Source organism: Lichenostomus cassidix, chromosome 28 (genome assembly GCF_008360975.1).
Source record: "Lichenostomus cassidix isolate B80296 chromosome 28, HeHo_3.0, whole genome shotgun sequence".
NCBI lineage: Eukaryota > Metazoa > Chordata > Aves > Passeriformes > Meliphagidae > Lichenostomus > Lichenostomus cassidix.
In genome coordinates this window covers 4,680,121-4,706,406 of record NC_139508.1, presented here as the reverse complement: position 1 = coordinate 4,706,406, position 26,286 = coordinate 4,680,121, and the positions used below count along the sequence as shown (strand labels likewise).

The 26,286-nt window shown below is 48.4% G+C and overlaps 1 protein-coding gene across 8 annotated transcripts in view; it reads left to right on the top strand.

The window, feature by feature from the left end:
• Nucleotides 1-812: 812 nt before the first annotated feature.
• Nucleotides 813-26,286, top strand: part of DOT1L (DOT1 like histone lysine methyltransferase) — a 76,286-nt gene continuing 50,812 nt past the window's right edge. For 2 of the 8 annotated variants that reach the window (XM_085040831.1, XM_085040830.1), the window contains exons 1-5: nucleotides 815-1,252; nucleotides 18,413-18,456; nucleotides 20,888-20,962; nucleotides 23,273-23,336; nucleotides 25,196-25,424. In XM_085040831.1, the coding sequence (XP_084896957.1) occupies nucleotides 1,172-1,252; nucleotides 18,413-18,456; nucleotides 20,888-20,962; nucleotides 23,273-23,336; nucleotides 25,196-25,424 (493 nt within the window). In that variant the 5' untranslated portion in view covers nucleotides 815-1,171. Of the gene's footprint in view, nucleotides 1,253-3,961; nucleotides 3,981-18,412; nucleotides 18,457-20,887; nucleotides 20,963-23,272; nucleotides 23,337-25,195; nucleotides 25,425-26,286 lie in introns of those variants that run through there. The other 6 variants (XM_085040837.1, XM_085040836.1, XM_085040834.1 and 3 more) reach the window with 5 other exon arrangements.

The following is a 26,286-nucleotide window of genomic DNA, read 5'->3' as shown; positions in this document are numbered from 1 at the left end:
CCTTGCCCTGTCACACTTGTGTGACAGTCTGGCTTGTCCTGCTCCCTCCTGTGCTCATGTGCCACTCTCCCTGTCACATGTGTGTGACACCATAGCTTGTCCCACTCCTGTGCCCATGTGCCACCCTGGCCTTGTCACATGCATGTCACACTGCAGCCCATCTTGCTCTCATGTGCCATGTGCCACCCTCCTCCTTGACACACGTTACACCACAGCCTGTCCTGCTCTTGTGCCATGTGCCACCCTGGCCCTGTCACACGCATGTCACATTGCAGCCCATCCTGCTCTTGTGTACTATGTGCTACCCTGGCCCTGTCACGTTCATGTCACACTGCAGCCCGTTGTGCTCTCGAGTGCCATGTGCCACCCTGCCTGTGTCACACGCATGTCACACTGCAGCACACCCTGCTCTCATATGCCATGTGCCACCCTGGCCCTGTCACACGCGTGTCACACTGCAGCACACCCTGCTCTCGAGTGCCCTGTGCCACCCTCATGCTTGTCACACGCGGGTCACACTGCAGCACACCCTGCTCTCGAGTGCCCTGTGCCACCCTCATGCTTGTCACACGCGTGTCACACTGCAGCCCGTCCCGCTCTCGTGCCCATGTGCCACCCTGGCCCTGTCCCACCGCCCCGTCCGGGGGTCCCCGGCCCCGCGCGCGCCGCTCGCTCCCCCTCTCCGCGCGCGCCCCCCGCCCGCATCCCGCGCGCCGCCGGAGGAGGGGGCTGCGGGTGCGCGCGCGCGAGGGGGCCGCGGGAGCGCGCGCGGTGCGGGGGCAGCTGAGGACAGGGGGAGGGAGGGGAGGGAAGGGAAGGAGGGAGGGACCGCGGGGCCGTGCCCGCCCCTCTCCGCGCCCGCCCCCTCCCCGCGTCTGTCGCGTCGCTCGGGCCCGGCCCGGCCCGGCCCCGGCGCCTCATTGTGCTTCGCCTCACGCCGGCCCAAGATGGCGGCGGCGCCCGAGAGCCCCGCGAGCCGCCAACGACAATAGAGGGAGGGACGGGACCCGCCGCCCCCCCGGCACCGGCCGCCCCTCCCCGCCGCTCCCGCCGCCCCCCGCCCGCCGCACCGCGCCCACGCCCCCGGCCCGGCCCGGCCGCCGCACCCCGCCCCGGCCGGCCCCTCTAGCATGGTGCGGGGCCGCCGCCGCCTCGTCCTCCGGCTGCCGACATGGGCGAGAGGCTGGAGCTGCGGCTGAAGTCGCCCGTGGGAGCCGAGCCCGCCGTGTACCCCTGGCCGCTGCCCGTCTACGTGAGTATGGCCCTGCCCCGCACCTGCCCCGCGCCCTGTCAGCGCCCCGGCCCTGCCCCGGCCCTGGCACCGGCCGGGCGATCCCTCAGCGCCGGCCCTCGCCGGGATCCGCCGGGATGATCGCCCCCCGTGCGGGAACCCCCCAGGAGCCCCGGCCCCGGGTGCTGCCGCTGCTCGCCTGCAAGTCAAATCCCCAATTTCATTTTATAATTGGTTGACTAAACCGAAGGGCGGGGAGGAGGAGGACTGGTTAATGAAAAGTTTTCGTGTTTTTCTCGCGCTGGGCTCGTGTAACTGGTTAATAACCGGTGCTGCTGAGAGCCGGGTGGAATCCGGAGATTCTGGATGGGGAATAGCGCTTAAATTATGGATGGCCTCGGGTGGTCGGGGAGACCCCCAGGAGCAGCCGCAGGCTGGGAATAAACAGCGGCCAGCGGTGGTTGGGGGTCTGGAGGCAGCGCTGGTGTCGTGGGGCTGCTGCCAGTTCCCCTCTAGCCGTGCCCTTGGAGCTCCCCTTTTATTTATCCCGAGCAGAATTCAAGCCAGCCGCAATCCTCGTGCTTCCAAATAAAATGTCACTTGTCCTTGCTTAGCTACCGAGCGGCGTTTTCCCTTAACTTGCCTGACTTTCTCCCGAGCCCGGGCGAGCGATGTGTGACCTTGATAACAATGTCCATGTTCAAATTAGTGACAATCCCACGAGAGCCGAAAGGCTCCGGGGAGGGTATTTTTGGACGTGTGTAGGCTTCCTATCAATCCTTCAACAATTTCTTTCCCTGTAGCGTGTAGCCCCTCGGCGCACAGTTTGCAAAGGCAGAACCTCTCTCTATATGTTTACTTGGCGCAGGCACTGTTGATTATCCCTGCGTTCCAGGCTGTGCTGTTGTACGTGAGCCGCTTCCCGGCGAGAACACGCTGGGACGCACAGGCTGGGGCAGCTGATACTGCTGATGTTGTTGCTCGCTTTGGCAATCGCTTGTGTGTGAGTGATTAGCAATATCTCGCTCGTGGCAGAGGGGGGGACGGCTGCCTGCTCCTATCTGCCGCCTGCCTTTCGGGGCTGCTGCTGGAGCCGTGCCTTTCCAAAACATCCTCCATCCATGCAGGCTGGCGTGCCGTTCCCGGCGTGTCTCCCAGCACACACTGGTTAAGCACAGCCTTTCCTGTTTGGGCAGCTCTGTCAGTGTTGGCGGGCGCGCGCTCTGCTCAAATTGTCAGAAACTGAAAGTACAAGCGATGACCGGGTTCGCTTTTCCTCGCCAAATATTAACTCGTGTTCCCCCCCCGCGAGCGGGCTGTGTGAAACGGAGGTTAAAGATTACGCGGGATAGGGATTAATCTGGGAGGGAGAAATGGTTTTATGTCCGTTCATAGAGATTCCTACAGGCTTAAAAACCGAAAAACCAAAACACCCGCCCTTTATTTTAAGGGTGAAACGTGTGTTTTGCAGCATGGGAAATAAAGATTTAGTTGATTTGGAAAAACTTGAGCAGCTGGTTCTAAAGATGGCAGAATAAATAGAATTTCTTCTCCAGTTAAACAGAAATGCAGCGGACGGGGGAGCGGGGGGGGGGGGGGCTGAGAAATACCTCAAACCCCAAACATCCTGCCATTAAACCGTCCCCTTGGCGCTGCCAGCTTCTCCACAGCAATCCCCGAGTGGATGTTTCACCTGGAGCCAGGCAGCATCCCGCCCCGCAGCCCGGGGAGCGGAGCGGAGCTGAGCGCAGCGGCTCGGTCACGCCGTGCTCGCACACACGCACGCAGCGGCGCTGGCCGCGGCTCCGGCTGAACCCTGGGGCTCTGCAAACAAATCCCCGTGGCCGCGGCAGGGCTTGGCCTGCTGACATCGTGCTCCGCTGAACTGCGGCCGCGCTTTCCCCGCGCTGGCGCGGCCCCGAGCTGCTGTGAGAGCTCGGCTCGCTTTGACGTAAGCAGAACATTTCTTAGTTTCACCGCTCGTGGTTCCGAGGAAGCAAGGTGGGATAGCTGAGGGCAGGGAAAAAAAAAACAAAACCAACACCCCGCGCTTCAAGGAGTTTTATTTAGCAGCGTTCTGGCTGCTTCCTGTTGTCCGCCGTGAGATGTGTTTTCCGAGGAGAGCTGGAGGGAGAGGGGAAGGGAAGCTGGCGGTCCTGGCTGGGTATTTTTGGTGACAGTGGCAGGAGTGACAGGGAGTCATCTTTCCCCACATCCGAGGCTCTGTAGTGTGAACCTGCTGCGTGCCCGGGCTCCGTGGTGTGATGTAACCCTGCCTTGAGTAACTTGGCTATTTTTATGCTCTTACTACATCTTAAATTAGCGGCGTCGGTGTTGCTGCGTAGAAGGCTCATCTCTCCTATTAATGGACGCCTGGATTAATACCGTGGCTCTTTATTGCTGGGCTGCCGCTTATTTCATGTATAATAGGAAAAGTGGGGTCTCTCCAGACTGCTGAGTCCGGATAATAGCCCGGCTGACAGCCCGGCGCTTGTTGGGATGCTAAAAGAGCCGGGGAGGCTGATGTGAAACATGTATTTCCCTTCGAGTCTAATTAGGGCCGTGGGAGGAGAGAGAGCGGCGGTGGTGGTGCAGCTCCAGCCTCCCACTGGCTTCCACACAAAACTGAAAGTGCGGCTCCTTCCCCCGCCTTCCGCCGCCTCAAAGGAAAGGCCACGGTGCCCTAATGAAGCCGTGGTGAGCCGTGCTGGCCGTGCCACACTGTGATGAGTAAGTTGAATAGTGCATGGTGAGTAATCTCTCCTCATGACTCACAAAATATTTTCTGATGTTGACCTCTGTTTTTGTGACTGCCCCGCTTAAGCTGAAGTGAGTGTACTCTTTTGTGTGCTGGTTAACTCCTCGGCTCCCACGTACCTGCCCCACTTTTTGCTCGTGGCAGGTTGTCAAGAGAGCAGGGATACGGTGTTAAAATTTTAATTTTGATACTAGGAAAGATACAGGCCTGGATAAAGGAAGTGTTCGGGTGAGAGACCATAGTTAATGGATCTAACTGGTCTTGAACAGGCTGCTGCTGGTGGAGGATGGCACTTTTAGTCATACTTCAGGTATTGCTAAACATAACTTGGTACTCATTACTTAGATCTGAAGGATACAAGGGGTGAAGTCTCCTTGTGTAGTTTTAAGACTTGCAGATAGGTTTCTTTTTTCCCCCCAGAGAATTTTTCTTAAAATGGTTCACTCTCTTGTCTCTGACTTCTACTATGGTTAAATCCGAATATGGATTAAGTTTAGAAGTAGAGATTTTTCATTTTATACCACAATAAGCTCTCCCTGATGTGTGAGGTGTCTCAGGTTGTACCTCGAACTCTTGACAAGTTCCTGCGTAGAGATGAAGCCTCTTGTGTGAGGGGGAGGGAGAAAGGGGTGGGGGTGTTGTGGGATGGGTCAGCTCTACAGTCTGGTGTGACAGGGCTCTGCTGATATATCTGTGGCACCAGAGAGGGATTGCTGGCACAGAGAGCTGAGCAACAGGAGGTTCAGAGCTGCTGAAGCTGATAATTGTCCCCAAAATTGATGTTGGCTGGACTGCACCCTATTGCAGCATAGAGCTGGTGAATGTGGAAAAGCCTGTTTGCTGTCTGTCAAGGAGAGGACATACACTGTGCTTCATTCATCTCTTCTCCTTAAGGCCTGCACTGCTGGGCTTTGCAGGGTGATCCCAGTGTCAGTGCTGGCACAGGGACAGGGGGCACAGCCAGGTGATGAGGCAGGGCCTGGCTGTGCAGGGCTGTTGTGGCACTGTGTCCTTTGCCCCGCTGGCTGTGAGTGCCTTGCTGCCTGTCATGTTCAATAGTGTGCAAGTCCTTTCCACTTTCAGAATTAGACACCTGCCTGTCGTGCCCTGTTCCCTGCTGGGGCCATTCCCATGGAAGGTGGCTGCAGCCTCCCTGTGTGTCAGGTTTTTGTGGGTTGTGTTCCCCTTCCCTGTTTGACTTGTAAGGGCCAGGAGTTTGAGCTGTGTCAGGATCTGTGACAGGAGCTGTGACAAGGAACTCCTCCTGCAGCCCCTGGGGATCCCAGCAGGGTTTTGCTCCGAGTATAGGATCACATTATCAGGGAATGGTTTGGGTTGGAAGGGACCTTAGAGCCCACCTTGTTCCACCCCCTTCCACTGTCCCAGGGTGCTCCAAGCCCTGTCCAGCCTGGCCTTGGACACTTCCAGGGATCCAGAGACAGCCACAGCTGCTCTGGGCACCCTGTGCCAGGGCCTCCTCACCCTCACAGCCAAGAATTTATCTTCTGCCCTGTTTACCATATGGTAATACCATTTTTTGTCTTCTATCAATTTTTTTTTCCTTTTTCCAGCCTTTGATTCTGTCCCAGGAAGGGACAGTCCTGGCTGTGCCACAGTGCTCATCTTACCAGGGTGAGGTGCCTCTGCCCTGAGCTGCTGAAGCTTAAACCTCCAAATTAGCACCTGTGATGAGAAGTCTGGCTTGAATAATTAATTTATTTGTCTGTGTTCCTCCTTGTTGCTGCTGACTTTCCACTCAGCTGTGATGGCAAGAAAATTCTCCTTTTCTAATTGAGTGTTGTCAGAGCATCACCCTGCACCGGGAGGGGTGTGTGTGGCTGCTACTGGGAGTAATGGGATACAAGTTTCTCACTAGTGGATTTTGTACAGGTGGGAGGTGCAGAGTGTGGATTTTGGTTTTTTTTCCCCTCTCTCTACTGTCGTGATCCAGCTGATACCATTCTGTCACCAGAGGAATGTGCTGTGCAGGGAGACCTCAAGGGCAGGGAGTGTTAGTGAAAATCACAGTCCGGTGGGGATTGTCACCTTTGAAATTAAAGATCAACGGTGGAGATGAATAACAAACCTTGTTTGAGAATTTAATCCTCTTTTTTCATTCATGTCACTCAGCTTTACTGGGAAGAGTTTCTCTGATGCCTGGCCTTGACTTCCCAGGCAGTGAGGCAGGTTGGGAGCAGTTCAGTACCATGGAATGGTGCCATAGATGCATTTGGGAAAAATCAAAATTGGAGCTCAATTGCTCCCTGGGGGTTGGAGCTGACCTGAGGGTGGTCTTGTGCCTCCTGCCCTCGGCCACATCCCCTGCACAGATCCATCCCGTCCTTATTCCAAACCCCACTGCACTCCTGTGGGATGAGCTGATGAAAAACATGTTTTGCACGTGCTCCTGGTTTTTCCCTAGGAACAGCCTGTGCTGGAAGGGGAAGGTGAAGCCCCCCTGATCCTCCCTGCAGATGGGAGCATTGGTGCCTGTGGAGCACTGTGTGGGGCAGCTCTGGGAACTGGATCGTTGGAAATATCTGGGCTGGAAAGAAATGTTGCAGTGTTTTCAGAGGTGGCCCCCCCGCCCTGCTCTGTGAAATGTGAGTCAGGGCCTGCCCGGGGCAGCCGGCTCCACAAAGGAGGCAGAGGAGGAAACTGTTGCTCTGCCTTTGCCAGGCAAAAGCCTCCTCACCCCCTGAGTAATCGCCCAGAAATTCAGATGGCCCGTGGCTGAGTTTGGGGGGTTTTCCCTGCTGCTGTTGATGCAGCTTGTTGGGAAATGCTTGTGGGGATGACTAATCACTGAGAGAAACTTCTCTGGTGAAGGAAAGGTTTGAAAACTTGAGCACAGTTCCGATTTCTCAGCACCTCTCTCTCTGCCTGTCTTCCCCCGGTTGTAAAAACACCTGGAGTGGGGAGGGCGAGCAGTGTAAAACTGGGAAATGTTGACTCAGTCATTTCAAAAGCACTTGGGTTTCTCTACTGCCCAGCAAATCCCAGAGCTGGCACAGTTACATCATTTTCTCTGCCCTTTTCCCGATGCCAGAGGGACCCAGGGATGTGCTCTTCGGGGGCAGACGAGCCCTAGAGCGTTAATTGTGCAGCACGTGGGCAGCACAGAAGAGCAGCTTCCTTCTGGGCTTTACCCTTTGAAGTAGAACTTGCCCTGAGTGACAATCGGTGCTTGTTCAGTTCTCAGACTGGCTTTTGTTCCAAGCTCTGATGCATTGGATACAAGATAAATCATGGGTTCAGATAACAGACATTTTTTCCCCAGTATTTCTGTATGGAAAGTGAAAGTTGGTCTCTTGTCTTGCACCTTAGGACCACACTAGGATTTATTTTTTTATATAACCGATTTATCTGAAAGGGAACTGCTGAAAGACAGAGTAGCTGTCCAGGATTGCTTGTTTTCCTCCTTTTTTTTTCATCAGCAGATGAGTGAGGATTAATGTTCCTGTCCTGGCCAAAGTTCCAGCTCAGGCAATTCAAATTTATCTACCTAAAAATTCACCCATCAGCTCCAGTTGGACACAGCACTGAAAGCTTTCAGTGTGCCAAGGGAAATCTGTGCCCCCACATGCAGCTCCAGCTCTTGTCCTTCATGGCAGCCTTATTATATATGGAGATGATTATCCTTTCAAGTCTCAGATATGGGAGTGAATTGTGTTGCCTCTGGGAATTTAGGCAAAATATCTTACCTCTTGGTATGTGAGATTTATGGGGGATTTAATCACCCTTCTCCCCAGACATCCATATGTCTACTTTTGTACTCTTCCTTCTTTCTTTTCCCCCTTTCACATTGACTTGATTTTTTTTTCTTCCTGCTTTGAGTTAACCTTTAACTGCCTGATTAAAGTTTTGCACTGTAATGATCCACACAAGGACCAAGGCTGGGGTGAATTTTTTTGATCCCTTACAGTGTCTTTATCCCAGATTGCTAATCACGAAGTGTCTCAACATATTTTTGCTTTAATTATTTTCTCCTTCCTAACAGAAGGATCCACAGAAGGAGGAAAAGTTCATGTTACGAATTGTGAACATATTTACTTTCATGGTAATTATTAAAGACAAAACTAACTCTGAAGAGGAACAAGAAATAAAACTGAATAGAAAAGTTGGCCACATGCTGCTCTAGCTATCAAATTGAGTAGGGACTATTTTTAGAGCATAGGAAGAGGGTGAGTATATTTTACAGCAGGAAATGATGGTTTCATAGAGAGGAGCATATCTGTGAATAAAAAAAAGTTTCTGTTCAGAGTATTTTGGTTTGTTTCATTTAAGGAATGAATGAGAGTTTTCTAAAAATTTACACTGGAAGAATTTTGTAGTGTTGGATGAAAAATTTAAGAAACTACTGAAGACAGGTAAATGAAGCATTGGAAAACTTTACCAAAGCAAACACTAGAGGAGGTTCTGAATAAGTTTCTTAGTAAAAAATTAATGGGTTTTAATACTGCATCTTTGGTATTTTCTGTGTCTTGTGAAGGGCAGTTTCCTGAGGTTTTGGCATTAATGTGTCATTTACTTCTTGGAGCTTGGCAATATTATTAATCTTTGACACTTCTGAAATTCTAACAGCTCTGAGCTTTTGAGGCTGCTCTTTCATTGCTCAACTGGCTTGCAGGTGGTTCCCTCTGGTTTCCATATCTGTTGGTGACAAGACCTGGGAGATCAGCTGCTGGCTCAGGGTGGCCTCTGACCCTCTGGAGTTGAGTTTGGAGTCTGTGGATCTTACCTTGGCTTCCATCCCTGCTCACTACAGCAGTCATTTGTGATTCTGCATTCTGTGAAGAATACATTGTAATATTGTAGGGTCATTTATAAGTCTTTAAAGTCGAAGCTTGTAGAAATGGTTGGTGACTAGAAGTTGATGTCTGCTGTTTAGAACCTCTGCTGGATCCACAAGTTGAAGCTCATGGGGGAAAACCCATATCTATTAATATATTTTTTTGTACCTAACAAAACACCCTCCTTTACGAGCCCAGTGGGCTTCAAAAACAGTACAAGGTTTTATTGCTAAATTTCTGTTATGGTGAATATTTATGCGTGTTAAGTAGGAGCAGAATTTCTGAGCTGTCCAACACTGGGTTATCTTTACAGACTATGAAGTGGTTGTTTAAGCTGTTGTTGTCTCACCAGTTTTCCCTGCAGGAGATGGGGCTCAGGCTGTGCCAGGAGCTTCCTCCCAGCACCCACTGAGGCTGTGGGAAGACCCTAGGCTAGAGAAGGAGATGGTGGCTGCTGCCAGCACCAGGGATTTTGGACCTGAGTGTTCATTTCTTCCCTTAGTTTCCATGTGAAGGTTTGCTTCTGGCAGTGTGGGTGATCACAGATGTCTTCTCCCCTGTCCCTGCTTGGGAGGGGTATTTCCCTGCTAAGGCAGGCTGTGATTCCTGGGGAGGTGCAGGTTTGCAGCTGGCACATCTGCAGGTAGAAAGGGCTCTTGTTGTCACTGTCCGCTTGTGCCTGAGCAGCTCTCACCCTTGCAAGTGTTTGTGAGCTGGTCTGGTTGAAAGGGAACTGAGCCAAAACCCCACAATGGTTGGAATTTAGGCCTCCTCTGCCTGTGCTGTGTGTGAGCACAGGCACTGCTGGCCCAGAGCAGAGGTGACTCTGGGGGAAATGGTGGCAGGGCAGGTGGCTGGGTGGGGTTAAACTGTCTGTGAAATGGTGGCAGGGCTGCCTTCCTCTGTTCCAGGGAGTGAAAGCCCAGCAGTTCCCTCTGTCCCAGAACAAGCAATGCTGGGTTCTTGTACATGTGCTCGTGGGATCACCGCAGCATCTGCCCTGGTGTGGGCAGGGTGTGTCACTGCCCAAACTCACCTGGAAGGGCACTGAGACACACCAGTGAATATTTTACCAAAATAATTGCATTCCCATATAAATTCTAATATAAATGTGGGGTTTTTTTACTGTTTTTTTGCATAGTGGAATTCTTACTTTTGTCTGGCTCACGCTGGGGAAGCTCATCCTGCTGTGACTGTCCCATGTGCCTCCAGCACTCCTGCAGGCTGATTGCATGTTAATGGATTTACACAGCCCCTCCTGCACGTATCAAGGGAACCATTCCCTCCTGCATCTGTGCAGTGTCCGTAGCAACAGTTGGAATTGCTGTGTGGAGAGGCAAAACTGGGTTATTGTGGTTGAGGCAGCGGCAGTGAAAGTGCAATCCCTGTTGCAACCGTGCTAAATGATTATCCAGAGCAGCTAGGATCTTCTTTTCCAATGCCTATTTCCTTTGTTAGTTTGTTTTGGATCTTGGGCCAACCTTTTATTTAAATGTCCTTATGTAGCCATTGAGGAGGCCATGGCGACCACCGTGCTTACCATTTGGTTTTTTGTGTGACAGTAACTTTGAAACTACTGAAACTACCTCGGGCTTGTGTGCCTCCTGCTGTGTGGGAAATGGGCTTCCAAATTCGGTCTTGGGAGCTCTTTCTTCCCTTGTCTTTTCTTCCCTGAAACTGGGAGGAACAGTATGGACACAAGGTGTTCTCTGCAGGAGATTTCTTTATGCATTCTAATACTAATGTATTCTTGTGATTGTCCTTGTGCTTTACTGTTTAAGGGAATGATAGCAATTGGGTGGTTCAGAGGAGACTTGTGATCCTTGTCTCTCTTGGTAAGAAAACTTGTGCTTTGGTTGTTGCTATGGAAGCTAAAATGGCACAATCTTGATTTGGGATGAAATCTGGTTAATATTAAATTGAATCTTGCTATCCAATATGGAATACTACATGGAGCAGGCTTTCCCTTGCTCATGGTTTAACTGGCATTTGAACACAAGGCCATCATCTTAAAATGCAAAGTGATGGAAGGCAGAGCTGGCAGGACATGGAGCCTGAGATCCTCCCTTTGTTGAGCAGCTCCTGGCTGCTGGAGCAGCTGGAAGTGCTTTGATTTTGGCTTTTCACACTCTTGTGGCCCCTGTGCTTGGGTGTGCTGGCCATGGATGTGCTCTGGACAGGGAAGCTGTGCTGGTGGGTCTCTCTAGGTGGCTTTAAGTGAAATTAAGCCCTGTGGGAGGAGGAACACAAACTCCTGACAGGCTGAAATCCCTGGTTTGTGAGGGCATTCGTGTGCCAGGCACAACGCTGGGTCTTTCCTGGCTCCTGGAGAAGCTGCAGCTGCAGTAGCTCACATTGCCTTTCCTGGTGTCCAGAGAAACCCTTATCATCCTCCCCAGATGGAGGGGAGTGAGGGGCTTGAAAGAGGCACTTGTCCCACCAGCCTTCTGCAAGATTGATTGGCTTTTCCTAATCCATCTTTTTGATCTCTGCTAACCATCTTGTCTGCAGCTGTAACATCCTCTGCTTTGGATTTATGGACTGCTGCCTGGGGAGACAGAGCTGCCACTGCAGGCAACCAAGCTGTTGTTTAAACCCAGGGGCTGGTGGGACTGACCTCTTTTGTTTTGTGAGTTAAATGGGTCGTGTGGAGATCAGAATTTGGCAAATCCCAATGACTTCTGTTAATCCGTGAGTGGGGTCAGCGTTCAGGATTTGGGAGGAGCTGGTGTTACATCGGAGTGCTGGAAATGTATCTAAAAAGAGTCATTAAAAGGTACACAAGTGTTGCCATTGATTTATTTGTAGCTGGTTTGTTTCAGCTTCGGTTTTCACACGTCTGGTGGACAGGGGAAAGCTTGTCGGAGATCTGTCGCTCCTGCCCTGCCGCTTCTTGACCACAGCTGCTTTTCACATTTCTGAAGGGCTGCTTTGGTCACCTGGCCTGTTCTGGGGGGAGGAAGTGTGGTCTGGTGACAGAACTGGTGCTGCAAGGGCAAGGGTTGCTTTGGTGTGGGACAGTTTAGTCTGGGCAGCCAAAGCTACCCCCAGAAATGTTCCTGTCTATGAAGAGGAGATAAGGGGTTGTAAAGGTCTGTGTGTGGTGCTGTTAGAGAGAAAGATTGAAGGGGCCTGAGATGTATTTCCTTTTTTTTTCAAGGATTCATCCAGGTTTTCAAACCGTTTGTTTGCTGCTCAGGTTTGCAGGCTTTTTGGACTACCTTTTTTTACTACCTGTGTCACTGAAACTGGGGGAAAACAAAAACCCTCCAACAACGTTTTTAATGGTAGAGAGTCAAGGCATTACTTCATTTCTGGCCAGGATGTGCCACAGAAATCATCTCATCCACACATAGCCTGGGTGTGCAGGGAGAATCATTACATGACACATGGCTTTAACTAGATTTTTCAGATATTTTATACAGTCAAAACTCATAGAAGTGAATTGGTTCAGTGTTCAATTGGTCCCCAGTTGTACAGTTCTTCATATTTGGTTTCCTATTGGATCCAGATTTCTTTGCCTTCGATGTTAATTAGGGTGTTTCTCACTTCTCTTTTCCCAGACCAGGTGTCTCTGACTAGAGTTTGGAGTCGATGGTCTGTTAAGGACAGTTGAGAGCTCTTATCTCTTGTGTATCTTCTGTACTACTCCCACTCTGTTGGGATGCTAAGCCCATCAGGCCTCACCTGGAGGAACAATGCCTTGGAAAGAAACTTTAGTTCCCTTTCTGTAGGGCAAAGGTGAACAAAATCTGGATAAAGTTATATAAAAAAAATTGAAACTGGTATGTTTTCTAACACCTGTGCTGTGTAGATGATCAGCTCTCACAAAGATCCCACATCTATAGAGTTGTGCGATCCCAGGCTGGTTTTGGTTGGAAAGGATCTTGAAGCTCATCTCATTCCACCCCCTGCCATGGCAGGGACACCTTCCCCTATCCCAGGCTGCTCCAAGCCCTGTCCAGCCTGGATGAGCCTAACTTGGCATGTGGGGAAATGAAATTTAGAAAAATATGGTGTTCACCCCCAAGCCCCAACTTAGGCTTACCCCAAGGCTAAGCACAGTTTCATAAGAAGGACCCAAATAAAAAAAGGTGTAAATTTGGAAGGGCACTGAGCTGGTGTTTCATGCTTCAGGCAGTGCTGGTTGCCCAGTTTAACTGAACAAATTCTATGTGTTTGAGGATGGACACAAGAATGTCTTAAACTCGTGCTTTAGGTTAAAGATTCACTTCAGACTATGGATTGTTGCACTTGGAGATAACTGTCCAGTGCAAAAACACCCAGGAGTCTGGGGTATGGGACTGGAACACAGAATTATATAAAAATCTTGCCATTTAGGTATCTTAAGGGATGTTACCTTGAAAAACTGATGTAACCAAAGCAGCCACACATGGAGGAGGAGTGCAGGGCTTTGTGCTCAGGGGGAATTACAAACCTTTACAACAGCCAGCTTGTGACAAAAAATGTTGCAAACTCTTAATAAACCTTGCCTTGCTCTTGTAGAGTGTTCCGTAAAAATGTCTGATTTAGCTGTTTTTATTAGAATTTGGTGCTTCGTAGAACAAAGTTGTGCACAGATAACTGAGCTGTGGTTGGTGCTGATCATGTCATGCACACTGTGATCTCTGTGTATAAAATATGTACGATTTGGGCTGTTTTAGTTTTCTTACCCTGGTAGCAGAATAAGAGCTATGAGTGCTGCTGAGTCCTGGAATATCCTGAATCAGAAGGGACCCACAAGGATCATCAGTCCAACCCCTATCTCTGCCCAGACACCCCAACAATGCCACCCTGGGCATCCCTGGCAGCATTGTCCAAACACTCCTGGAGCTCTGGCAGCCTTGGGGCAGGGACCATTCCCTGGGGAGCCTGGGCAGTGCCCCAGCAGCCTGAGTTCTGCTCATATTGGTGATTTTAAAATTTGGGTTAACAAACGAAGAGTGTGATTATAGAAAAGGATAATGATAGCTTTAACACACATATTTGGAAAGAGCTTTTGGGCAGTGTCTCGTTTGGCCTTCTGATCATATATTAGGGCTTGTGTCTGCAAGATACAAAAGATCTTTTTTATGAGGAGATGAAGGGAAAGATCAAACTCTTAAAAGTTGCTCTGTGGCCCAACCTCCATGGCCTGAGGGGTGACAGGGGTTGGTCTGGAGGAGGACTCAGCTTGGTGTGTGTGGGACAGGAGCTCTGTGTGCTCAGGGTGACAGCAGTGGGGATGTTCCTGGCTCCAAACTCCTGTGCTCAGAGCTGTAGGAACATGTGGATGGAGAAACCTGTTGTAAGAATCGGAACTGGGAAGTTGTTCAGTCCTGCTGGCTGGAACTGTGCTCCACTGTTTTCCATAAAAAGTTGGATTCTCTTTGAAGTGACTTTTGAGAAGGTGTCTGCTTTCTTTCTGTTATTTTTTCCAATGAAATATCTTGGCAAAAAATATTGAACTTTCTCTGGGAACTCACGTTTCGATTTAAAATTCAGCATTTAAGTTGAAGACCAGAACTCTGTGAAAAGTTCAGCTGGAGAGGTTTGGCTGCAACAGCTCAATGTGTGTTTAGGTTTGGTTTGTTTAAAACTTGTTGTAAAGAGCTTTGGGCAGTCTCCATAATTACTTCAGACTGCAACTCTTTACTTTAAATACTTTCCACATTAAAGAGATAAGGGTGATGGTGAAAAGCTTCCATTTATGTGGCTCAGAAAATTCCAAGGGCGTCTCAGACGACATAAATACAGGAACATTGGAAAGTACATCCAGGCCAGGAGCAGCACGTAGTGTGCTCCATCCCCTCCAGTGCAGGGAGGAGGGAGGGAAGGAGGCAGAGCAGCCTGGAGCAGGAGGAGGGTGAATGGAGCTGCTCTTTGTGACAGAGAGCACCGTGGTGCCATCATCTCGTGACTGGGAACAGAACACAGAGTCTGCTTGAGCCTGGGCCAAGAGGCTTCTGCACGCGGGATTCCAGGATTGATGGAGTCTGTGGGAGGCTCTTGCAGGGAGCTTCCCCTGCCAAAGCCCTGGGGGTGGCAGAGTCCAGCACGACACACCAGCACAACCTGCCTGCAACCTGAGTCATGGGCACTGCAGCTGGGAAAAATAATATCAAACACCTCAAGTGAGCCAAAAAGCCAAACTCAAACCCTTGGCTGGATTGGAGAAACTTGAGGCCACCTCTGGAGGTGCAGGGTTGGCTGTTGGCTGAGCAGGGTGAGGTTGGTCAGGCTGCTGGAGCTGCAGCAGAGCTTTCAGGAATCACCATCCATCCTCCCAAGCTGCTGGATTCAGTGTTATCCCCTGGGGCTGGGAAGGATCCGGGTTAAAGCTGCAGCACCCAGCTCAGTTTGTGTCTGACCTGAACCAGTGCATCTGCCTGGGATGCTGATGGCAGAGCCTGGAGCAGGATCAGGGATTTAGGGGGTTTGGAAGGCCCATGGCAGAGGCTGGAGCAGGGTCAGGATTTGGGGGGTTTGGAAGGCTGATGGCAGACGTTGGCTGGAGCAGAATTGGGGATTTGGGGGGATTTGGAAGGCCCATGGCAGAGGCTGGAGCCGGGTCAGGATTTGGGGGGGTTTCTATCCCACTTGCCTTTTTGTTGCTCAGACTCCCTATCAGGGCCATAACCAGTTGCCTGAACACAGATGTGATCCCTGCTGCTGTTCAGTGTCTTTTGTGATTAAATCATACAACCATATTGCTGGAATGGGGCTGGAAGTTTCTATAAAGAAAGGGAAGCTGCTCTGTGTTCCCTTCAGATCTGTTTCCCCCCTTCTCTTCCCTCAGTTTTCCACAGCCAGCTCTGCTTTGAAGAAGTGTAGGAGATCATACTATTTTTTTGGGTTTTGGGTTTTTTTTTGTTTTTTGTTTTTTTTTTTTGCAAGACTTGCTTGAGACCTTGGGAGCTTCTCTGCTCAGCCAAAGTCTCTTAGTGAGTGTAGTGAATTTGGGAACTGTTTCAACATGGGAAGTGCAGCAGCAGTAGATGTGGAACTGGTTTGGATTCCATTATTCCTTGATGACACAAACTAAGCTCAAAGGCTCCTTCTGCCTGGAATTTCCATGGGAGGTTGTACAAAGTCACTTAAATTGGCTGATCTGTAGTTGTAGATGTGAATTGTGATTTACTATTATTATTTTTAAATCTACTTTTTTACTGTTTGACCCAAGACAAAAGAATCTGTTAATTAGACAATTTTTGTCACTTACAGGGCTGTTTTCATGAAGACCTGTAGGACAAGGAGTCTCTCATGTTCTCTGCTCATACTGCAAATGTCCAGCCCCAGCAGTGGGGAATAGAACTTCCTCCCAGGAAATGGTTATGCCAGAATAAGCCTGAATTCACATTTCTGGTATAATGTACTTATGTTGATAAAGCAAATTCTGACTCTGCAGGAATACAGTTTACTGGGAGAGCTGGATCAGCCCAGGGGGGTCTCTGCTGGGATAATTCTGCATGGAGTGAAACGTGAACATTTCTGGGGGATGTTTATGGATGAGCTGCTGTCCTGGGTTATTCTTACACTTGGCAGATAAGAAATGAGGAGAAAGGGAAGTTCTCCCTCCTTGTGCCCTCCTTTCAGTGCACAGAGGAAAGGAGAGAGAACACACTCTTTTATTTGTGCACTGAGAGGCAGGAGCAGCTTTGAGTTCAGTTGCTTCCCTGGTTTCTAGGCCAAGATTTATCAAAAGAATTACCTGGCATTCCTGGGAGACTGTTTAGGGATGCTGCTGGTTTCTGTTTGGGAGGCTGGGGGAAACATATTCTGTGATGTTTGGGGTGCTTGTGTGGCATCAGAAAGTTGTTAAATGTGGCCAAGGCAGTGCTCAGCTCCAGGCTCTGTGTGTTCCATCCCAAGTGTCCTGGCTACTGTTGTTGGCTGCTTTTCCTTCTCCATGGTGTAACTGGAATGTTTTGGTTTTCTTGGCTTAGTCTTCTGTGTGAGTTCTAGATTTGGGGTTAACTTTTTGTCATCTGAAAGGAAGAGCTTTTCCTGGTGCAATAGTGTTCCCTTATAGATTTAGTATGGAATCACTGAATCACAGACTGGTTTGGGTTGGAAAGAACCTTAAATATAATTCAGTTCTACCTTCCACTATCCCAGGTTGCTCCAAGCCCTGTCCAGCCTGGCCTTGGACACTTCCAGGGATCCAGGGGCAGCCACAGCTGCTCTGGGCACCTTGTGCCAGTGTCTCCCCACCCTCACAGGGAACAATTCCTTCCCAATATCCCATCTAACTCTGCCCTCTGGCAGTGGGAAGCCATTCCCCCTTGTCTGTCACTATCTCCCCATATTAAAAGTCCTTCTCTCTCCTGTTTATAAGCTCCCTTAAGGTACTGGAAGCATGCCAGACTCCAGAAATTCTTGCTTGTCTGACTTGAGATTATTAACCAGGTATCCAAAGGGCTGTGTATGAATTTCTTGGAATGAGAACTTCTGCAGGCCTGGCTGATACAGGTGCATGAACTGGTTATAGAAAGGAAAGTGTGTTTCCTCATGAAAATAGGAAAGCTGAGGTGCTAACAGAAAAGAGCTTCCATCTCACTCAGATCATGTCTTTCCATGTCTTGAAAATGAGATAACCCAACCATTTTCTGTCATCAACCATCAGTGGTTTCCTTCTTCCCTTCCTTCCCCTGCCCCCAGTGCTCTGCTATGTTACCTGTCCCTGCCCTTTGCTGCAGAATTTCCCTGGTAGCTTTACAGAAATGACATTTCTGCAGCACAAGACAAGGGAAATGATTTGAGGGAGCCTTTGCACTTGCAGCTCTGGAAGGGCCTTAGATACGAGACTCCTAATTAAAAGGTCAAAACCACTTCCAGAAACAAATGTCTAAATATAACCCCAGCTTTGTGCAGATGGACTCTGGTAACTAAAGCTTCACAAGCTGGATACAACAATGTGTGTAGGAACTCCTGTGGCTTCCCTAAAATAGATTTATTTTTTTTTTAGAATGGTACATATAAATGCAGCTCCAAGGGCTTTTTTTAGCATGAATTTGTTATAATTTGCTAAACCCTTGTGCTTCTGTTGCTCCTGGGTAAACTCCCGAATTAAATCAACAAACCTCTGTGTCTCACCCTGATGTAGACATGTCATGCTCAAGGTTTGGTGTGTTTTGGGCTTCAGTTCAGCAGCAAGGGCTTCACATGCAGGCCTTTTTCTGTGTGTGCTCTGAGGGTGTTTTTCCTGCACTGACATCCACTCCCACTGTTTATTGGCTGCTTTATTTTAGAAAGCCATTGCCTCTGCTAGAATCTCACTGCCCATCTGGAGCTGGGAGCCTGTGCCAGATGCTGGGCCAAGGGAATCAGCTGTTCATTGGGAACTTGCAGTCAAGTACCTGCTGCATCCCAATAATCGCCACAGCCTTCCAGCCACACAGTCCCTGACTGCAGGGAGTGACAAAGAAATAAGTGGAATGACAGTTCCTTTATGTCAGTCAGAGATACTTGAAAAATGTATTTCCTTAAACCTTATTTTTTCTTAGAGAGCTCATGTTGATGGCTTTAATGAGTGGAATTCAAAGCCTCCTTTCCCACTATGTTTGGCACCTGTATCCTTGAAAATATTGTGATTCCTGCAAACTCCTGACAAACAGCACCTGATGTGTCTATTTTTATTTTTTATTTCAGGACAAACACCACGATGCTGCTCATGAAATTATTGAGACAATTCGGTAAGTGCTCAGTGCAGCCTGGCTGGGACCCTTGCTGTGCCTCACTGCAGCTCAGGGAAGGGATGTCTGGGCTCAGGACACACAGGAGGGCAGCAGTTACCATTTAGCAGCTCTGAGTAATTTTCTAAGCTCAATTTATTGCAATAATTGAGCTCCCAGCCAAATAGATGCATATTCTGTTTCGAACAGAGTTCAAAATGAGTGGTGCTGTTCAGCTTCAATGCTTGTGGCACTTTGTATTCAAGCTGTGGACAAACAAGGTTAGGGAAACATCCTTGGATTGATGTGTCACGTCCTGATGTTGCCTCTGCCCACCCTCTCCCTTCCCCTTGTTGCTGTGATCTCGCAGCATTTGGATTGTTTGGCAATGATCTCCCTGCAGCATTCCCCTTAATCCTGCTGATAGAGTTGGAACAGCATGGGGAAAATGGGAGGATAAAGGTGAAAGACAACTGTGAGGAGCAGGAAGTCAGAGGATTTCCCAACACGGGCTGTCAGGACGTGACTTGCTGTTATTTCAGCAGGATTAGGAGGGGACTTGCCAAAGAACAACTTTTAATAAATGCTACACGAATTCCCCAAACACCTGAGGGATGAGGATGAGTTATCCCCATTACAAAGCTGTTCTTGTTAACTGTTTTAGATCCTTACATGCTGCCCTTGGCTCAGCTCAGGGCTGTAATTCCAGCAGGTTTTAATGCTTGGGTGGTGCAGACACAGGTGAGGTATGAGGTGTTTACCTGCAGAGACACCTGAGCTTGATATTTGGTCACATGTGGCCCCAAAAAAGGTAGCAGTGAGCCTTGTGTGTTCCCAGTGTGAGGATGAGAGAGCCAAGTGCATGATAACATCACTCACATGCATGAAATCAGAACATTTCCCATGGTCTGGAGTGACAGAGGGTGTGGAATGGGGCTGGAGCTGAAATTTTTTTTGTCTAAAAGACTCTCTTTTCCTAACTACAGAACCTTGCCACAAAACACTGCCACCACTGCTGCCAGTTTGCTTGGACTGGTGGGGATAAGTTCCTGTGCCTTGGCATCTTGTGGCATCATTTGTCAGTGGGGTTGTGGAGAAGGCTCTTCCCAAGGGGTTCAGAGGGAGGTTGGACTGGAGCTGTTGGTGCTTTGTGTGCTGAAGGCAAAGGGAAACTCTCTTAGGAGGCAGTTGGGTCAAATAACATTTCACAACTGTGTTTTAAGCAAGATTGGAGTGATCTCAGGGTCAGAAGCTCTCGTGCTGCCTTTGCCTTGTGCACAGTGCCCACAGTGTGGTTGTGAAAGTGTGGGTGACAGAATGCAAGGAAGCCTTTATCTCATTAAGGAATCATGGAATATCCCAAGATGGAAGGAATGCAAGGATCAAACTGTTAGTAGGCAGCTGTTGACTGCCCATTCCTGTGATTTAAGAGTAAAAAGTTTGCAGAGAGAGAGCCCTGATGCTTTTAAGGAGATGGGAGATACCAGAAGAGAGTCAGCCATACATGTCCAACTTCTGGTTTTCACTTGCCTGTGTAATTATTTGCCATGTGTGAATCAGCCAGAAGGAACCAAAACTGCTGTGTCTTAAGTATTATTATTTTTGGTCACCATTTTAATACTGTATAATGGAGTAAGGTTCATGGGGAAGAAATTCTGCCATTCCTATTGGAATTCATCCTGTGATGTGAGGTTTTTTGATGCTGACAGTGCTTTCCAGTTTGATATTTGCAGAGGAAAGTGTGTGCAAAGCTTCTGTGGCTTTTAAATTGCCTTTGAAGGGAATTAATCTTCCTCCATTCCATGAGTGAAGCTCTCTCCTGTGAGCTGCCATTGTTGGATGCACTGCAAGTGGGCACGTGCTTTTCCTTTCTGATGGCCACAACATACAGGGCTGTGTTCATTTGGAGTATCAAAGGGCTCTTTTATCAAAATAACTTCTAAAAATCTGGTTTGGTTTGGTGTGTGAGGTGTAAGAGCAGTTTAGACTCTCCCCAGAGGAGAATATCCTGGCACTGAGTGGTTGGTGACAGTGGTTTTGGGCTGCTGCAGGAAATGTCTTCTCCACATTCAGCTTTGTCAAAGCTCCCTGCAGCATCAGGATTCTTTGGAAATGCTGCACTTCTGCATTTTCTGTTAGATTAACATCAGCCATGACTTTGAGTATTTTTAGACACATGAAATACATTCATCACCTCGTTTTGAAGCTGTTTTGAAGCTTTATGCTCCTGCCAGTGTCTACAGGCATCTTGCTGTTTATTCAGTACAAATGTGAACTGTTGCAGTTTTCCAGGGAGCATTCCATGATGTCTGCCTTATCCCTAACAATATTGTGAGCTCCCAGGGCTGCTGCAGCATCCTCTCTTCATGCAAAGCAGTCCAGAATTGAGACAGATGACTTTATTACACTTAATTGGCAATACCTCTGTTCATTATTTCTTCTCTCCTTCCAGGTGGGTCTGTGAAGAAATCCCAGATCTCAAGCTTGCCATGGAAAACTATGTTTTAATTGACTATGATACAAAAAGGTGAGAGGAATGTTTTTGTTCCCAGGAGGAGCTCAGGCCAGCACAGGGTGTAGTGAACCAGTGTGTAACTGGTTATTCTTAGACACTACCAACTGAAGTTTTCTCTCAGAACTGGCTTCAGGCTCTGTGGAGTTATTTTGGTAGGAAATGTGTAACAGCAACATTGGCAAAGGCAGTTGGATTAAGGACATAATTGGAAACTCCACAGAGCTCAAGTGCAGCTCTGCTGTACGTTGGATTACTCACTGTGAAACAATGATCGGTATCTGCGCCCTTGGAGAGCAGCCAGGGGGGGAATCTCAATGGCACTGAGGTTTCTACTCCTGTAGTAACCAGGAATTCCTGCTCACAACAGGGCATGGCAGAGCTGTGTCAGTGCAGCTTCCCCTCCCTCCCCTTCCTGCAGGGTGGGGGCTGAATTAGAAGGCAAAATTCCCAGGGGTGTTGTGGGTGGTTGGAAGGGTTCTGAGGTGCCTCAGTTCCATGTGAATTCCTGTCCACAGGCAGTTCAGAATGAGTGTCTGTTATGGGACATTCCCCTGTGGGCTGGGAGAGGCAGATCCTGGCCTGTGCTATGCCTGTGGAGGGTTCTGAGGTTCTGTGCATGGATTTGGCTCTCCTGAGGCTGGGAAAAGGGATGATACTCAAGCTGCAGTTTACAAAAACCTCCTTAGTTGCCTTCATGGGAAAGACTGAATTTATCCAATTCCACAGAATGACTAAACTGTTAGAACAAAGTTTACAGATGAAACTGCATTGCTCTGAGTGGAATCACAAAATATCCTGAGTTGGATCCCACAAGGATCATCAGTCCAAGCCCAGACCCTGGACAGACACCCCAACAATCCCACCCTGGGCATCCCTGGCAGCATTGTCCAAACACTCCTGGAGCTCTGGCAGCCTTGGGGCAGGGACCATTCCCTGGGGAGCCTGGGCAGTGCCCCAGCAGCCTCTGGGGGAAGAACCTTTCCCTGAGATCCATCCTAAACCTCCTGAGCACCAGATACTTGTCGTGATCTGCTTAAGGTGTTATTTCCTCCTTTCTCAATTTTTGTTTCATTGCTAGACTTGTTAGTCCCTCTCTTCCTCCTGGAAAATTCAAAGGGAGCAATCAGGGTTGGGCATCCCTTGTCATGAAAATCCATTAATTTGGATTTGTGAATTACTCACAGAGGCTGCAGTACTGTAATTCTGTAGTTCTGGCACCCTCACTGAGTGTGTTTCACTGGGGACCATCAGTGTGATCAGCAGTAATACTGAATAAAAGAGAACCCTCTGTTCCCCTAAGTCACCCACCCCTTACCTTCCTGCAGCTTTTCCAGGAAGTCATGAACTGGAATTTTGGTAATGGTTTCAGTCTCTTTTTCTTCCTTTGAAAAAATTTGTCAGAAAAATCACTGGTAACAGATGGGCTGAGCCAAGGATGTGAAGGAGAAGCAGCAGGTTATGGAAATGCAGAGACTCTGCAGCCAAATCCCATTGCAGCCTCTTGCTTTTCCCAACGTGGAAACAAACACAGGCAGCTGGAAGCTTGCAATGGAATTGGCAGAGCTCATGGGAGAAGTGTCCTGGCCAGTGTAGTGACCCTGAGGATCACAAGAGACTGAAATGTCCCTTCTGATGTCCCTTGGTCCCCTCACCCCTTCCTAGCCTTGGCAATGGCCATGGTTTAATGATGTCATTCCTGTAACTCCTTGTATTGTTTTGCTGCTGCTTTGTGGCTCTGATTATGTAACAATTGAAGTTCCCAGGAATATACTTTCTTTCCTGGCCTGAGATGAATTGATTTAATCCTCTCAGTTTGTGTCATTAAGGCATCTGCCTGGGCTGACCATAATCCCAGCCAGGCCATGGAGCAATCCCTAGGCCTTCCTGGTGGGTGATGTTTTAGGCTGTGTCCTGCCTCATTTCTGCATTTTCAATCCCAGAGTTAATTTCTGGAAAAGCATCTGCTTGTCTCGGGGCTGATAATCATGGAGAGATGACAGTAAAAAGGAGAAAAATGTACAGATCTCTTAAATTTCTGTGCAGCTGAGAATATGGAGAAGAGGTTCTGAGAATACAGAATTTTTACAGGAAAAGGACTGAACTCAAAGTATGACTTATAATAAAGGAACTAATATTATTTGTCATGTACTCCTGGTCCACTGGGGATTTTTTTTTAAGGAAACAAAATCTTAAATCTGTTTATGCAATTACATATTCTGAGAGAACCAAACCCTGAATATCAAGTAAGCAAGAGGATGGAAAAGCCCAAGGTTTTCCCTTCAGAGCTGTGTGTTTTGAGCTGTCCCTGTGTTCTCCCCCCAGCTTTGAGAGCATGCAGAGACTGTGTGACAAGTACAACCGAGCCATCGACAGCATCCACCAGTTGGTAAGTATTGAATTTGGGCCCTGCCATCACTTTTGGGTGCCAGCTTTGAATTCAGACAGTGAATAACAGCAGAAAGCTGTGACTGACTCAGTGCTGCATTATACCTCTTCCTGTAGCTTCACCAACACCCAACACTTGAATTTTTTGGGGGCTTGAGTTTAAACTAAACTTATTTTCTTGAACACACTTGAGCAGTCAAGGAGTTAGTATTAGGGGGACATTGTTATAGAAAGAAAGGAAATGAAGCCCCACTTTCCATTCCCAAATTCAGATCTGTGCACTTCTGGCACTGTTATTTTGGCACTTGGAAACAGCTGAATTACCTTTAGGGGGAAGGAAAGGTTTCCCTGCATTAAACACAGGGATTTCTCATATAGATTGACTTTTGCACAGGGAAATCTGTGACTTATGGGTACTTAAATAATCCATATGAACTCTCCTGTGTGTTGTGGAAGTGATCCATAGCTTAGGAATTTCCTTGCCACAGTTCAGCTGCTCTGGCCTGTGGGATCACTGGCTAAAGTAGAATGTAATCTCTTTTCAGGCCAATTTAATGAGCTTTTTGGTTTTCTTACTCCCATAAAAGGTTGAACTGGAGGAAGAAAACCATGAACAATGAATAATGTTACTATTCTGCTTCATTTGAAAGCATACATGGATTTTTTTCTCTGCTGTGCTTATGGGAACTATTTGAAGTGTGTAGTATTATGGCAACAAGCCTTTTTTGCTGGGGTTTTCTTAATGTTTTGGGCCTTGAAAACTTGTGCTTATTTGGATTCAGGCACCTTCAAGTATATGTTGGTTAATAGCTTAATATTAGCAGCTATTCAGCATTTGCAGTTGCTGTCTGAACTGGCAAACCTGATGGGTTTTGTTTTCTCCTTCCCATCTGAATCCCACAGAAATGGTTGGGAGGGGTCCTGGAGTTGCCCTTTTTTGTTCATTTTTATTGAAGGAAGAGGTACATTTTAAAAACTTTTATGCTTAGGACAGGGTTTTTTTTTTCTGAAGAAGAAAGGAAGCTTGATTTCCATCTCTTTCCTGCCACTCCCTGTTTGAGTGCATCTGATCCCTCCCATCTGACAGCTCCTGAAGCAAAATAACCTGCTCTTGTGCTGACAGTGAGCATCAGTTCAGTGGGGATAGTAAATAAAAAATGAGTGAACAAGCATTTACACCACCCCAGCTTTATTCAGTGCTAAGTTTTATGTTGTCTATTGTTTTCTGCATCTCTTTAATTTCCCCCTGACCACCTGTGAAATTCCCTGTTAGCAGGGGAGTGACAAAGCACAGAGCAACTGGTGGTGTGTGATTTCTGTGCTATCACTGGTTTGGGTTGGAAGGACCTTAAATGCCATCTCATTCCACCCCTGCCATGGGCAGTGACACCTTCCACTGTCCCAGGTTGCTCCAAGCCCTGTCCAGCCTGGCCTTGGACACTGCCAGGGATCCAGGGGCAGCCACAGCTGCTCTGGGAAATCCATTCCAGGGCCTCCCCACCCTCATGGGGAACAATTCCTTCCCAATATCTTGTCTATCCCTGCCCTCTGGCAGTGGGAAGCCATTCCCTATGTCCTGTCCCTCCATCCCTTGTCCCCAGTCCCTCTCCAGCTCTCCTGGAGCCCCTTTAGGCCCTGGCAGGGGCTCTGAGCTCTCCCTGGATCCTTCCCTTCTCCAGGTGAACACCCCCAGCTCTCCCAGGCTGGCTCCAGTTCTGTTCCCTGTTTTTACCTTTCTGGAGCACCTGCAGCCCAGCCTGGGGCAGAGGGGCTGGGAGGAGACTCTCCCCTTTCTCACTGGGTTTGCTGCCATCTCCCTGTCCCCACTGGGCTCACAGCTTGTCCCTGCTGTCCCTGCAGTGGAAGGGGACGACGCAGCCCATGAAGCTGAACACACGTCCCTCCAATGGGCTCCTGAGGCACATCCTGCAGCAGGTCTACAACCACTCGGTCACAGACCCTGAGAAACTCAACAACTACGAGCCCTTCTCCCCCGAGGTGTACGGAGAAACCTCCTTTGACTTGGTGGCCCAAATGATCGATGAGATCAAAATGACAGAGGATGATTTGTTCGTTGACTTGGGCAGTGGTAAGTGACCAAGAACTCCTTTTTCTCTTTTTCTTTGCTGTTTGTACTTTAAAAAAACCCACATATTTGGGAATTAAACCAGGAGTAGAGATTGTGTTACAGGATAAGCATCTTTTCTAGATAATCCCCAAAGATGCTCCTGCTTTTTATGCTGTGATTAAATGGACCAAACAAACACCCCAGACCTTCTATTCTGGTGGCAGTGAAACATCAGCCTGCAATGCAATAAACCCTTGTTACAAAAGCCTTGGTTTCTGTTGGTATTGTTGGATACACTTGTAAAGGAGAAACAATGTTAAAAATGATGCTTGACCCAAAAAGTTGCATTCCTAAGGATTCGTCTGTTTTCACTGGATTCACTTTCTGCCCTTCCTATCTGAAAATGGGATTTCTTGAGCCTTCTTCCCATGTGAAACACTTGGTGTGGAATCTGAAGTTGTTTTTTGCCTCTGACTTGTCAGGGTGTCAAAAAGCTTTTATGGTTCACTTTAACAGTTGTGAAACCCCACAAAATCTAACCCACAACTGCAACACAGTTGAGTTTTAAAAGGAAATAGATGTGTCTAGCTGGTGAGGAAACCAGGTATGACTCAAGCACATGTGCAAGAGAGTTACTGAGTAAGAAGATGATGTTCTTTTTCTTGGTAAAATCTAGTTCAGAACAGGAAAGGAGTAGTAAGAATTTCCCCTCTTGCTTGATGGGTTCCAAAGTTTTAACACATTTGAACCCCAAGAAGTATGTGTGGGTTTTGTTGCTGGTGTGATATAGGACTTATAGGGGAAAAAAAAATTAATTTAAAAGTATATTTTAAATATTAAATAGTTATATATAAATATTTAATCTGTATATATAATACACATA